The 15537-nt window shown below is 48.2% G+C and overlaps 1 protein-coding gene across 1 annotated transcript in view; it reads left to right on the forward strand.

Moving 5' to 3' along the window:
- The window catches only part of DNAH8 (dynein axonemal heavy chain 8), a 9979189-nt gene that overhangs the window by 2790995 nt on the left and 7172657 nt on the right, over nt 1-15537 (forward strand). The window contains exon 18 of the mRNA XM_069236651.1: nt 15316-15422. Within this exon, the coding sequence (XP_069092752.1) occupies nt 15316-15422 (107 nt within the window). The remainder of the gene's footprint in view (nt 1-15315; nt 15423-15537) is intronic.

Consider the following 15537-nt stretch of genomic DNA (forward strand, 5'->3'; position numbering starts at 1 on the left):
GTGGATCCAAGTGACCCCGACAGTCCAGTGGTCCATCTGTCCAAATTTGGAGGAGGTAAGTCCTTGCCTCCCCTCTCCAGGCAGTAATCCTGTGTACTGAGTGAACTGCAGCTGCTAGGGCTTCTGTGCACTTTTGCAAGGAATCCTTTGTGCAAAGCCTAGCCCAAGTCCCCAGCACTCCGTCCTGCATTGCTCAAGTCGCTGAGTTGACCCCCAGCTTCGTGGGACCATCTTTTGTAGTGTAGAGACGACCGCTGTGCTCAGTTTTCTTGAACCAGTGTTCAAGTACTTCTGCAGTGCTGCTTTCTTGTGCGTGGCTCTCTGTGTTGCTGAGGGCCCACTCTGTCTCCTCTTCCAAGTGGTGACCTCCTGTTCCTTCCTCGGCCCAGGCAGCACCCTTTTTCTTCAACCGCGACCTTTGCAGCTAGCAAGGCTTGTTTGCGGTCTTTCTCCAAAGATACTACTCTGCATCCTCCAGCACTCCGCGGGACATCATCTGTGCAAAGGAGAAGTTCCTGGCATCTTCCGTTGTTGCAGAATCTTCAGCTTCTTCCATCCGGAGGCAGCCATTTTGCACCTTCATCCGGGGTTTAGTGGGCTCCTGCCCCCCCCAGACACTTTCGTGACTCTGGGACTTGGTCCCCTTCCTTTACAGGTCCTCAGGTCCCGGAATCTGTCTTCAGTGCTTTGCAGTCTGTTGTGGTCTTTGCAGAATCTCCTATCATAACTTTAGTGTGTTTCTGGGGAAGTAGGGTCACTTTACTCCTACTTTTTAGGGTCTTGGGATGGGGTATCTTGGACACCCTTAGTGTTTTCTTACACTCCCAGCTACCCTCTACACACTACACTAGGCTAGGGGTCCCTAAGTGGTTCGCATTCCACTTTCTTAGTATATGGTTTGTGTTGCACCAATGCCTATTGCATCCTATTGTATTCTACAGTGTTTGCACTACTTTTCTAACTGTTTACTTACCTGATTTTGGTTTTGTGTATATTTTGTGTATTTTACTTACATCCTAAGGGAGTATATCCTCTGAGATATTTTTAACACATTGTCACTAAAATAAAGTACCTTTATTTTTAGTAACTCTGAGTATTGTGATTCTTATGATATAGTGCTATATGATATAAGTGGTATAGTAGGAGCTTTGCATGTTTCCTAGTTCAGCCTAAGCTGCTCTGCTATAGCTACCTCTATTAGCCTAAGCTGCTAGAACACTACTAATCTACCAATAGTTTAAAGTGGGTACCTATGGTACTTACACCTTATACTAGGTCCAGTTGTCCCTTATTAATGAAATGTAGGCAGTGTCTAGAAGCCAGGCTCTCTATGGGTAGCTGTAGCTGAGCAGCCAAGGCTTTTCTAGGAGACATGCAAAGCTCATGCAGTACCACTGTAGTTACACAGTACTCATACACATGAAAGAAAATACTCAGTGTTACAAAAATAAAGGTACTTTATTTTAGTGACACAAATGCCAAAGATACCATAGAGACTATACTCCCTTAGGAGGTAAGTAATACAGAAATTATATACACTGGTATGTAAAATCAGGTGTAAAAACAGTGCAAATAGTGAAAATCGCAATAGGTAGAAATGGGTCTTGGGGGAGCACAAACCATTTACTAAGAAAGTGGAATGCAAATGTTGGTTTTCCACCTAGGCAAGTGTAGTGTGTAGAGGGGCGCTGGGAGTATTATAAAACACCAAAGGTAAGTAATAGAACCCACCCCAGAGCCCAGGAAAGCATTAGTAAATCACATTAACTTTCCCAGAACACAGAAGAACACGAAAAAGAAGATAATCCAAGAACCAGAAGAGACTGCTAGACACCAACAGTTGATTCCTGGACCTGAAGACCTGTGGAAGAAGGGGACCAGGTCCAAGAAGCACAGAAGAGTCCAGGGAGAACAGGAGCCCCTGCCAACCTGGATGAAGGTGCAAAAGAAGAACCACTGGTGAAGAACAGCAGTCAGTACTGCACCCAAGAGGACCGATGCATGTTTCTGGTTGGTGCAGATGATGTCCCACGCCAGATGGAAGATTGCAGCCTGGTTTGCGTTGTTGTATTCCGCCAACAAGCCTTGGCACACACAAAGTTCGCGGTTAGCGGTCAATGGCGCTGCCCGGGACCAGTAGGGACCTGGTGGACTCTACCCAGGAGGGGAAGTCAGAGGGGGCTCTCAGCAACTCAGAGAGCCCTCAGAAGAAAAGGCAGCATGCCCAGGAGTCCCACAGCATGGGGGCAAAAAAGGTGCAAAAGGAGGCCCATGCAGCACTACATCAAAGGATCCACGCTGCCGGAGAACCACTCAGGAAGCAGTGTGTCACAGAGTGCTGGGGGCCAGAGCTGCACTTGGAATTAAGAAGTTAGTGGAAGGATACTAACAAGCCTTGGCAACTGCGAAACACGCAGTGCACAGGGTTACTATCTTGCAAGGGGAGGCAAGCTCTTACCTCCACCAAAGTTGGACAGTAGGACATCAGGACCACTTCAGTCCCCCACCCATGATGCAGGATCCATGCAACTCGTCAGGAGAGGGGACCCACGCCGCGGGTCATCGATGCAGAGAGGTGCCTGCTGAAGCAGGGGAGTGACTCCTTCACTCCAATGGAGATTCCTTCGTTCTTCTGCTGCAGGTTGAAGACAGGCAGTCCTCGGAGGATGCACGACCTGGAAACTGTTGCAGTTGCTGGCAGGAGCTGAAGATACAATGTTGCAGAAGTCGTCCTTGCTTCTTTGTTGCAGTTTGTAGAGTTCCTGGAGAGTCCAGATGCAGTTTCTTCAATGAGAAGGTGAAGTAAAGGATGCAGAGGATTCCTGTTGGAGTCTTGCATTCCGAATCTGAAGAACCACCCAAGAGAGAGACCCTAAATAGCCCTGAAAGGGGGATTGGTCAGCTACACAGGTAAGCACCTAATGGGGGGGGGAGGGGCTTTGACGTCACCTGCTTTCACTGGCCAGTCAGATGCTCCCAGAGTGCCCTCCCAACTTGGAATCCAAAATGGCAAAACCCAGGGACCCTCTGGAGGAGCTCTGAGCACCACCCCTGGGGTGGTGATGGACAGGGGAATGGTCACCCCCCTTTCATTTGTCCAGTTTCACACCAGAGCAGACACTGGGGGTTCCTGAACCGGTGGAGACTGGATAATGCAAGGAGGGCACCATCTATGCCTTTCAAAGCATTTCTAGAGGCTTGGGGAGGCTACCCCTCCCAAGCCTTTAACACCTATTTCCAAAGGGAGAGGGTTTAACATTCCTCTCCCAAAGGAAATCCTTTGTTCAGCTGGGGCTGCCAGGAAAACCTCAGAAGGCTGTAATGGCAGTACTGGGGGTCCTCTAAGGAGCCCCAAGAGTGCATGGAATCATACAACCAATGCTCGCAAAAGCCTTGGGGTATGATTCCAACATGTTTGATACCAAACATGGCCACATTCGGAGTTACCATTGTGAAGCTGTACATAGGTAGTGACAGTGGACGTGTAAAATGATGTTTCAGCACCCACGAAGTCCGGGAAAATCATCCTGGACAGGGGTGCCCTCACACACACAGAGCACGCACCCTTCACGGTTGGAAGGCCTGGTATATGGGTGACTTATAAGTGACCTGGTGCAGTGTAAATGGCTGTGAAATGGTGCATGCACCATTTCACACAGGCTGCAAAGTCTGGGAAAATGGTCTTGGAAGCTGTGGGGTCACCTCTGCTAGTGCAGGGGTGCCTTCACACACAGGTACTCTGCACCCTGCCCTCAGGGCTGGCTTGCCTGCTATAGGGGTGACTTATAAGTGACCTGGTGCAGTGAAAGTGGCAGTGAAAGAGTGCATGCACCCTTTCAAGCAGGCTGCAATGGCAGTCCTGCAGAAACCTTTTCATGGGCTCCCCATGGGTGGCAGAAGAAATGCTGCAGCCCATAGGGATCCCCTGGAACCCCAATGCCCTGGGTACCATAGACTTGGGACTTATAAGGGGTGACCAGTTTGCCAATTTGGGTGAAATACTGGGTTACCAGTATGCAGTGACAACATTTAGAGGAGAGAGAGCATAAGCACTGGGGTCCTGGTTAGCAGGATACCAGTGACACAGTCAGACACACTGACATCAGGCAGAAATTGGGGATAACATGCCAAAAAGAGGGTACTTTCCTACACAAGCCCCTCCCCCCAAATGAGGGACAATAAGGCTAACCTTACTGTTAGAAATGGGGTCTTTGGTTGGCAGTCAGGTTTCCCCCTGTCCAAGCAAGGACCCTCACTCTAGTCAGGGCGAGTCACACACATTCTAAATTATCCTGTGCCCACCCTCTGGTAACTTGGCATTGAGCAGTCAGGCTTAACTTAGAAGGCAATGTGTAAAGTATTTGTGCAAAACGTCATGCAATAACACAGTAGAACACCACAAAAATACACCACGGTGTTTAGAAAAATATATAATATTTATCTGGTAAGATGCAGGTCAAAACGATCAAGATTCAATAAGAATATGTTGGAATATCACTGTTAGAAATGATATAAAGTGTCTTTAGTCTTTAAAACGCAATAAGTATCTCTTGCAAGCATAAAGTCCCTAGGTTGTGTTCAAATTCTCCGTAAGGGACCGCAGTGGAGGAGATGCGTGGAAAATGGGGAGGTGTGCGTCAATTTTTCCGTTGCACACAGACGATGCGTCATTGAGTTTTCATGCAGGGCAGGCTTTGCGTCAATTTCCAGCACGTAGACTGGCATCCTCCTTGGGTTGCGGGGTTTTCAGACACCCCGGGACGATGCGTGGAAATCCTGGGCATGCGGAGCGAAGTCACAGGCGCTGCATCGATCCGGTGGGCGATGCGTGGAAATTTCTGTTGCACAGCTGGCGCTTCCATCGATTCTTCGTAGGAAATCAGGCTGCATCGTTACTGCTCGGCTGTGCATCGATTCCGTGGGCCGTGCATCGAAGTTCCAGTCACAACGCTGGTGCTGCGTCAATCTTCTGTTGCGAAGTCGGGCTGTGTCTATCTGGTTTGGCGTGTGGTGAATTTTTCACTGCGATGCAGGCTGTGCATTGTTTCTCGCAGGCTGTGCGTCGAATTCGATGCACAAGTAGTTCTCTTGCAGGAATGAAGTCTTTTTGGTCTTGAGACTTCAGGGAACAAGAGGCTAGCTCAATCCAAGCCCTTGGAGAGCACTTCTCAGCACAGCCGGAGAGCACTTCTCAGCACAGCCAGAGAGCAGCAAGGTAGCAGGGCAACAGCAAGGCAGCAGTCCATTTCAGAAAAGCAGTCCAGGTGAGTCCTTTGGGAAGCCAGGTAGTTCTTCGTGGCAGGTTGCATGGTCTGGTTCAGAGTTTCTTCACCAGCAGGTTTCTTGTCCAGAAGTGTCTGAGTTGTTAGGGTCAGAGGCCCTGTTTTAATACCCAAATGTGCCTTTGAAGTGGGGAAAAACTTCAAAGAGTGGCTTAAAAGTGCACAAGGTCCCATTTCAGTTCCATCCTGATGGCCAGGGTCCCAGTAGGGGGTGTGGCAGTCCTTTGTGTGAGGCAGGCCACTGTCCTTTGACATGTAAGTGTCAGGCCCTCCACCCTCTTAGCCCAGGAAGACCATTCAGTATGCAGATGTGTGCAAGTGTGACTGAGCATCCTGTGTTTGGGGTTCTCTGAGTGAATGCACAAGGGAGCTGTCAACTAAACCTAGCCAGACGTGGATTGGAAGGCACAGAAGGATTTGAGTGTAGAGAAATGCTCACTTTCTAAAAGTAGTATTTCTAAAACAGTAATATAAAATCCAACTTCACCAATAAGCAAGATTTTCTATTACCATTCTGGCCATACTAAATATGACCTGGCTACTCCTTTCAGATCCGAATCTACCACTCAAACAGTGTATGAGGGTAGCCCTAATGCTACCCTATGAAAGGAGCAGGCCTCACAGCAGTATAAAATTAATTTAGGAGTTTTACACTACCAGGACATGTAAACCAAACATGTACATGCCCTTCCTTCTACCTACGTAGCACCCTGCACTATGGGCTACCTTGGGCCTACCCTAGGGGTGACTTAAATGTAGAAAAAGGGGAGTTTAAGGCTTGGCAATTACTTTTAAATGCCAAGTCGAAGTGGCAGTGAAACTGCACACACAGGCCCTGCAATGGCAGGCCTGAGACAATGTTAGGGGGCTACTTATGTGGGTGTCACAACCAGTGCTGCAGCCCACTAGTGGCATTTAATTTACAGGCCCTGGGCACATGTAGTGCACTTGACTAGGGACTTACAATTAAATTAAATTAGCCAATTGGGTATGAGCCAATGTCCCCATGTTTTAAGGAGAGAGCATATGCACTTTAGCACTGATTAACCTTTATAAAGTGTGCAGAGTCCTAAAGCCAGCAAAAATGAGGTCAGAAAAATAGGAGGAGGAAGGCAAAATGTTTGGGGGTGGCCCTGCAGAAAGGCCATTTGCAACACTTACCCAGATAAGTCTTCATTGTCTAAGTGGACATATCTGGAGAGTCCATCTGCATTGGAGTGGTTACTCCCAGATCTATGTTCCACTGAAAAGTCCATCCCCTTTAGGGAAATGGACCACCTCAACAATTTAGGGTTTTCACCTTTTATTTGTTTTAACTATAAGAGAGGTTTGTGGTCTGTCAGAACTATGAAGTGAGTACCAAAGAGGTATGGTCTCAACTGCTTCAGGGCCCAGACCACAATAAAGGCCCCTTTCTCTTTGGCTGACCAACACTTTTCTCTAGCGGTCAGCCTTCTACTAATAAAAGCAACAGGTTGATCCTATCCCTCTGAATTAAGTTGTGATAGCACAGCTCCCATCCCTACCTCTGAAGCATCTGTCTGGACAATAAATGTATTTGAGTAATTTGGGCTTTCCAGGACAGGTGCAGTACACATAGCCTGCTTAAGCTCCTTAAAAGTTTTCTGTCAGCTAGCTGTCCACAATACCTTTTTAGGCATCTTCTTGGATGTGAGGTCATTAAGAGGGGCAACAATGGTGTTGTAGGGGGAGACCAGTCTAAAATAATCTGGATCATCCCCTATAGTGGTTCAGTCTGTTCCCCACCAACTAGGTGACCCAGATAAACCACATTCCCCTGCCCTATCTGGCACTTTGAAGCCTTCATAGTGAGGCTTGCCTTCTGGAGGGCCTCAAAAACCTTCCAGAGGTGGAGCAGGTGGTCATCCCAGGTGGAGCTGAAGACAGTAATATCATCAAGATATCCTGCACTGAAAGCTTACAGACCTTGGAGGGCTTTGTTCACCAGCCTCTGAAAAGTGGCAGGTTGCATTCTTCAAACCAAAGGGCATACCAGTAAACTGATAATGCCCTCCAATGGTAGAGAAAGCAGTTTTAGGTTTAGCCTCTTCTGATAGCTTTATCTGCCAATACCCTGCATTCAAGTCAAAAGTGCTGAGATTCTAGGCAGGTGCCAGTGTATCTATAAGCTCATCTGCCCTGGGTATAATGTGAGCATCAGTCTTTGTGACTGTATTGAGCCCTCTATAATCTACAAAACATCTACAAAAAAAAACTCATCTCCATTTTTCCCATTTTGAGAATAAGGGTTGGGTGCTAGCACCACTGGGCTTGCCCAGGGGCTGTCTGAGTGCTCAATCACTCCTAAGTCCAACATCTTCTCAACCTCAGACTTAAAGCAGTCCCTGACATGGTCATGCTGTCTATAAATCTTACTTTTGACGTGTAAACTGTTGCCAGTCTCTATGGTGTGCTCACACCAAGTGGTCTGGCCAGGTGTCAGAGAGAAAAGTTCAGAGAATTGGCCTAGGAGGTTCCTGCAAGCCTCCTTCTGGTCTTCAGAAAGTCAATCTGCATGAACAACTTCTACTGAGCCATCAGCTGCAGTGTTGGAAAAGAGATCAGAGAGAGGGTCACTCTCATCTTCCTGTCCCTCATCAGTGGCCATAGGTAGGGTTAAGGCAGCCCTATCCTAGTAACTCTAAGAGGACTTCTGGGAGTACATAGGTCCACTAAATAAGTGACATCACCCTTCTTTTCCACTATCAGATGTGGACCACTCCATTTGTCCTGGAGTGCTCTGGGTGCCACATACTCCAGTACCCACACCTTCTGTCGTGGTTGGTACACTTGCAGGACAGTCTTCGGGTCATGGCATTGTTTTTGCAACTCCTGGCTTGCCTGAAGGTTTTTAGTGGCCTTTTTCATGTACTCAGCCATTCTAGGCCTATTCCAAGTACATAATCCACTATATCTTGTTTAGGGGGCATCAAGGGTTGCCCCCACCTCTCTTTCACAAGAGCTAATGGACCCCTAACAGGGTGACCAAAAGGGAGTTAAAATGGGCTGTAGCCCACTCCCTTCTGGGGTACCTCCCTGCAGGCAAAACGGAGGCATGGTAACAGGACATCCCATCTCCTTCTGAGCTTTTCAAATAGTCCCATAATCATACCTTTGAGAGTTTTATTAAATCTCTCAACCAACCCATTTGTCTGGGGATGGTAAGGTGTAGTGAATTTTTAGGTTACCACACACTCTTTCCACATTGCTTTCAGGTATGCAGACATGAAGTTACCACCTCTGTCTGACACCAACTCTTTTGGAAAGCCCACCCTGGAATGTATTTCCAGGAGGACGTTTTCCACTGCTGGAGCTGTAGTGGCCCTCAGAGGAATTGCTTCTGGATAGCTAGTGGCATGGTCCACTACCACCAAGATAAACCTATTGCCAGAGCAGTAGGAGGGTCAAGGAGTCCAACCATATCAACCCCTACCCTTTCAAAGGGCACCCCAACCACTGGCAGTGGGATCAAGGGGGCTTTTGGGGTGCCACCAGTCTTACCACTGGCTTGGCAAGTGACACAAGAGCGACAAAACTCTTTTGTGTCTTCTGATATATGAGGCTACTAAAAGTGAGGGACCGGTCTGTCCCAGGTCTTGCTTTGCCCCAAATATCCAGCAAGGGGAATGTCATGTGCTACTGTCAGAAGAAATTCCCTATACTACAAGGGAATGTCCAGTCTCCTGGTAGCACCCGGTTTTGGGTCCTTTGCCTCTGTATAAGGGAGAATATTTTCCCAGTACACTCTGTGAGAGTCACTGACATCCCCTGATTCTTGTTTGACAGCTTGCTGTTTCAAACTCTCAAGTGTAGGACAGGTTTGCTGCGCCATACTTAACCCCTCCCTGGCAAGCCCCCTGCACCCAAAAGCTTAGCTGTGACAGCCTGAAGCTCCTCTGGTATAGGTTCTGCACAGGAAGTAGACTCCTCCTCATCAAAAGGGGAATCTTCAGTGGAGGGAGGGATAGTGGATAAGGGTTTACCCTTTCTACCCCTAGTTTTTGGGAGCACTTGGTTCATTGTCCTCAAGAAGGAAAAGTTAAAAATGCTCACCCTGGTTCACGCCCTGTCTGCCCTGGACCCAGGAGACTAGATGGTAGTGCCGGATTCGCAGGACACATACTTTCACATTCCTTTTCTTCCTGGCTACAGCACTTTTCTACAGTTTACGGTAGAGCACGAGCACTTTCAGTTCACTATGTTTCCCTTTGGCCTTACCAGCACCCCTCTGGTGTTCACCTAGGTGATGGCTGTGGTTGCAGCTCATCTGCGGTGATCAGGGTGACCAGTCTTCCCCTATCTCAATGACTGGCTGCTAAAGACGGGCTCAACCTAGGCTGCCATCTCTCACCTCCAGACCTCGGCGGACCCTCTGCACTTATTGGGATTCACTACAAATGTGTTGAAGTCAAACCTGACACTCTCACAGACTCTCTCTTTCATTTGAGCTGTTCCGGACATTGTCCAGTTTCAGGCTTATCTTCTGGAATGGTGATTTCAGGATATTCAGTCTATGATACTGATGTTTCAGCCTTTATCCGGCATTTCGGTGAGACTGACTCTGAGACTGCTGGGACTCATGGCATCCTGCTGGTGACACATGCCCACTGGCATATGCAAGCTCTGCAGTGGGGCCTGAAATTCCAGTGGACGCAGCACCAGGGTATCTCTCCGGCCTGGTCCAGATCTCTGTGAGAACTCCAAAAAGATCTGCAGTGGTAGCTAACCAACCATGATTGGGTCAGCAGCAGACCCCTCTCACTTTCCCAACTAGATCTTATAGTACTGACAGATGTGTCACTTCTAGGATGAGACGGCCATCTGAGAGAGGTGGTGATAAGGGGACTCTGGTCTCCAGTGGAATCCGGACTCCACACCAACCTGTTGGGGCTACCTGCAATCCGATTGACACTGACAGCCTTTCTGCCTTCCTTTAAGCGCTGCTTAGTGCAGGTTTTCACGGCCAATTCCACCGCCATCTGGTACAGCAACAAGTAGGATGGGGTGTGGCTGTGGACCCTTTGTGACAAGGCTGTCTTTCTCTGGACATGGCTGGAATGTCAGGACATGCCCTGGTGGTTTAACATCTGGCTGGTGCTTTGAATGTCAGGACAGACTAACTCAGGCAAAGATGGCCAGCGAATTACAAATGGCGTCTCCATCTGGAGGTGGTGCAAGGTCTCTTTCAGATGTGGGGAGAGCCTTGGTTAGATCTGTTCACCATCGCCGAGAACCCACAATGTCAGCATGTAGGAAAATGGCTCCCTGTTGCAGTTACCCCCCACTTTTTGCCTGATATTGATGCTAACTTGACTGAGAAGTGTGCCGAGACCATGCTAACCAGGAACCAGTGTTCTTTCACTAAAAATGTACCATTGTTTCCACAATTGCCACACCCCTAGCACACAGCTAAGTCCCTTGTAAAAGATACCAGTGGTACCAAGGGAAGGTCCCTAAGCGCTGCAGTATGTGTTGTGCCACCCTAAGGGACCCCTTCCTAACACATGCACACTGCCATTGCAGATTGTGTGTTGGTGGGGAGAAAAAGGCAAAGTTGACATGGCATCCCCCTCAGGATGCCATGCACACCAAATACTGCCTGTGGCATAGGTAAGTCACCCCTCTAGGAGGCCTTACAGCCCTAAGGCAGGGTGCACTATACCACAGGTGAGGGCATAGCTGCCTGAGCAATATGCCCCTACAGTGTCTAAGTCCATTCTTAGACATTGTAAGTACAGGGTGGCCATATTAAGTTTATGGTCTGGGAGTTTGTCAACACGAACTCCACAGCTCCATAATGGCTACACTGAATACTGGGAAGTTTGGTATCAAACTTCAAAGAATAATAAACCCACACTGATGCCAGTGCTGGATTTATTAAAATAAATGCACACAGAGGGCATCTCAATGCCCCCTGTATGTTACCCAGTCCTTCAGTGCAGGACTGACTGGTCTGTGCCAGCCTGCCACTGAGACAAGTTTCTGACCCCATGGGGTGAGAGCCTTTGTGCTCTCTGAGGCCAGAAACAAAGCCTGCACTGGGTGGAGGTGCTTAACACCTCCCCCCCTGCAGGAACTGTAAAACCTAGCAGTGAGCCTCATAGGCTCAGGCTTCGTGTTACAATGCCCCAGGGCACTCCAGCTAGTGGAGATGCCCACCCCCTTTTTGGCGGCAAGTCCAGAGGAGATAATGAGAAAAACAAGGAGGAGTCACCTACCAGTCAGGACAGCCCCTAAGGTGTCCTGAGCTTAGGTGACCCCTGCCTTTAGAAATCCTCCATCTTGGTTCTAGAGGATTCCCCTAATAGGAATAGGGATGTGCCCCCCTCCCTTCATGAAGGAGGCACAAGGAGGGTGTAGCCACCCTCAATGACAGAAGCCATTGGCTACTGGCCCCCAGACCTAAAACACACCCCTAAATTCAGTATTTAGGGTCAACCCTGAACCCAGGAAATCAGATTCCTACAACCTGAAGAAAGAAGAAGGACTGCTGACCTGAAAGCTCCGCAGAGACGACGGAGACGACAACTGAATTGGCCCCAGCCCTACCGGCCTGTCTCCAGACTCAAAAAACCTGCACAGCGACACATCCAGCGGGACCAGCAACCTCTGAGGACCCAGAGGACTTCCCTGCACCCAAAGGACCAAGAACCTCCCGAGAACAGTGGCACTGTTCAGAAACTGCAACAAATTTGCAACTTTGAAACAACTATAAAGAGACTTTCACTTCTCGCCAGAAACGTGAGTCTTCACACTCTGCACACGACACCCACGGCTTGAGTCCAGGACAACCAACACCGCAGAGAGGACTCCCAGGCAACTCCAACGACGTGGAGACCCTGAGTCGACCTTCCTGCACCCCCACGGTGATGCCTGCAAAGAGGATCCAGAAGCTCCCCTGACTGCGACTGCCTGGTAACAAAAGAACCCGACACCTGGACCAAGCACTGCACCCGCAGCCTCCAGGACCGAGAGGAACCACCTACCAGTGCAGGAGTGACCAGCAGGCGGCCCTCATCCTAGCCCAATCGATGGCTGGCCCGGTAAGCCCCCCTGTGTCCTGCCTGCATCGCCAGAGTGACCCTCGGGTCCCTCCATTGCTTTCTATAGCAAACCTGACGCCTACTTTGCACACTGCACCCGGCTGCCCCTGTGCCGCTGAGGGTGTTTTTTTGTGTGCCTGTTTGCACCCCCTGGTCTGCTCCATGAGGACGCAGGTACTTACCTGCCAGCAGACTGGAACCGGAGCACCCTGTTCTTTATAGGCGCCTATGTGTTTTGGGCCCTCCTTTGACCCCTCACTTGACCGGCCCTGTGCTGCTGGTGCGGTGGCTTTGGGGTTGCCTTGAACCCCCAACGGTGGGCTGCCTATGCCCAGGAGTCTGACTGTGTAAATGATTTACTTACCTGAGAAAACTAACCAAACTTACCTCACCCAGGAACTGTTGATTTTTGCACTGTGTCCACTTTTAAAATAACTTATTGCCATTTTAACCAAAACTGTGTGTACCACTGTTTTAAATAAAAAAAAGTTCTATACTTACCTGTGTGAAGTACCTTGCATTTTATGCACTTACCTCAAATCTTGAATCTTGTGGTTCTGAAATAAATTAAGAAAATATATTTGTCTATATAAACCTATTGGCCTGAAGTTAAGTCTTTGAGTGTGTGTTCCTCATTTATTGCCTCTGTGTGTACAATAAATGCTTAACACTACCTTCTGATAAGCCTACTGCTCGACCACACTACCACAAAATAGAGCATTAGCATTATCTAATTTTGCCACAATCAACCTCCAAGGGGAACCCTTGGACTCTGTGCAGACTATCTCTCACTTTGAGATAGTACATACAGAGCCAACTTCCTACACAGCATTTCTGTGCTCTGGAGTTTCCAGGGCGGCTCTTACTCAGAGACACTTTTTGTCTCAATTGGAGGTCAGGCCTGTAAGCCTTTGCACCCAAGGCACTCCTGCCCAGAGTTCTCAAGAAGATAAGGAATGATTGGGCGCATATCATTCTTGTGGCCCCAGACTGGGCACAGAGAGTTAGGTATCCTGAGCTGTTGAGCATGTCCATCGATCCTCCGATCAGGGTGCCCCTTCAAGAGAATCTTCTTTTGCAGCATCAGGGAAGGGTTCTCCACCCGAATCTGTCAACTCTTCTCCTTCTTGAATGTAAATTTATCGGTGGCAGTTGACAGCTTTCGACCTTCCTCCTGAAGTCTGTGACTTTATCTTTGCAGCGAGGCATCCATCCTATAGAATGGTATACGCCTGCCATTGGGAAAAATTTATGTTGTGGTGTGCAAAAAAGCAAATTGATCCCCTTTCTGCCCCTCTTTTTCAAGTTCTTCTTTTTCTTCTTTCTCTCATCCACTCTTAAATGCTGTCTCCCTACTATCTCTGCTTTTTTGTGGTTTCCTGATCCACCATCTCTCATTAAATCCTCTGTTGTAAAAGGAGGAGGGAACATATGTTGAAAGGTCTACAAATAAATGTTCCCTCCTTCACCCTTTATCATGCCTCGGTGGGACCTGAAGGTTATCTTGACATTTCTCAAGTGCGCTCCCTTTGAGCTGCTTCATAATTGCCCTCTCAGGTTTTTTACCATCAGGACAGCCTTCCTTGGGGTGATAACATCTGCCCAGAGGCTCAGTGACGTTCAAGCTTTGTCATCTAAGCCTTGTTTCCTCCCTATCTATCTTGACAAAGTGGTGCTTCGCACAAGAGCCTCCTTTCTCCCAAAAGTGGTCACTCCATTTCACGTAGGCCAATCCATCACCCTGCCTACTCCACTACTCCACAGCACTCCAAGGAAGAGGAGCAGCTCCACTATCTGGACCCAAAAAGAGCTTTGTCATTCTACCTTGACCACACACAAGAGTTCTCAGTGGACAACCAACTCTTTGTCGGGCATGTTGGAGCGCAGAAAAGTTGGGCCGTACAGAAGCAGACCATCTCCAGATAGATCATGTTCTGTATGAAGATCTGCTACTCATTTGCCAAAAAGCAAATTGCGAGCTGATTTCACCAGAGCTAAGAGGGCAACCACTGCTTTAGAACACGGAGTTCTGATCCTAGACATTAGTAAGTCAGCAATGTGGGCCTCATTACACATGTTCACAATGCACTACTGCTTGGCAGTCAGGTCCATAGGGATAGGCACTTGCCGGTTCGGTCCTGCAGGACTGTCTCATCTGAAATTAGTCCACAGACCTACCTTCCTTGGGTATCTATTCTAAGGTAAGGAATTTGTGGCTAGAAGTCTCTATCACAGTGGTTCCCAACCTTTTGATTTCTGTGGACCCCCACTTTAACATTAGTGGAACCCAGGGACCCCACTGAATCATCATTGGAATCCACGGACCCCCGCCTGAGTCATTACTGGAAGCTGGGGACCTAATTTGTCAATATTTGTTAATATTTTTTATTTTCTAAGCAGTCGCGGACACCCTGTGAAGGCTTCGCGGACCCCCAGGGGTCCTCGGACCACAGGTTGGCAACCACTGCTCTCATGAACAAGTTATTTTCCTTCAGTAACGCCTTATCTGGAAGAGACTATCTAGCCATAGATTCCTTACAAGCCCATCCATCCTCTCCGCTCTGCGAACGGATTTCTAGGGTCAGGGTGGTTACCCTTTCAGGGCTTTAGTTTTTCACACCAGTGGTCAGTGTTTTTTGTGGCTCAGCCCTCCTGACGGGGAAAATCGTTAAAAAGAAACTGACATCAGGTTGTCCGGGTGGTGCCTATATAGGCACTGTGAATGTCTGACGACACCACGAGGAGCCAAACAACACTTACTGGCTTGCAGGTGCACTGCTCACCATAACATTGGTAAGGTAAAGATTCTGCGGCTAGATAGAGTCTCTACCAGATAAGGCGTTGCCAAAGGTAAGTAACTTGTTCATTAATTTCCATAGATGGTTGAGTAGTATCTTATATGGCTATAATTATTTATATATTTAATTAAATTGAGCATGTTTTCAAACTCAATGTTTTTTTCTGTGTAGGTGACTGATATTTGTGAAATGCATATTTATGGTGTTATAAAGGACATATCAGAAACAGTGTTTGTCAATTTGCCAGAAGATGGCCCTATCTCTGTGGAAGATTTGCTGTTACAAACAGAGGTAAGTTAGAACGAGTACCATGCAGATTACAGAACTATGGCCCTGATTTATACTTTTTGGGACAAAACAAAGTTTTGCACCAAAAGGTTTAGCATCGACTTG

The sequence above is a fragment of the Pleurodeles waltl genome, chromosome 5 (genome assembly GCF_031143425.1).
Source record: "Pleurodeles waltl isolate 20211129_DDA chromosome 5, aPleWal1.hap1.20221129, whole genome shotgun sequence".
Classification (NCBI taxonomy): Eukaryota; Metazoa; Chordata; class Amphibia; order Caudata; family Salamandridae; genus Pleurodeles; species Pleurodeles waltl.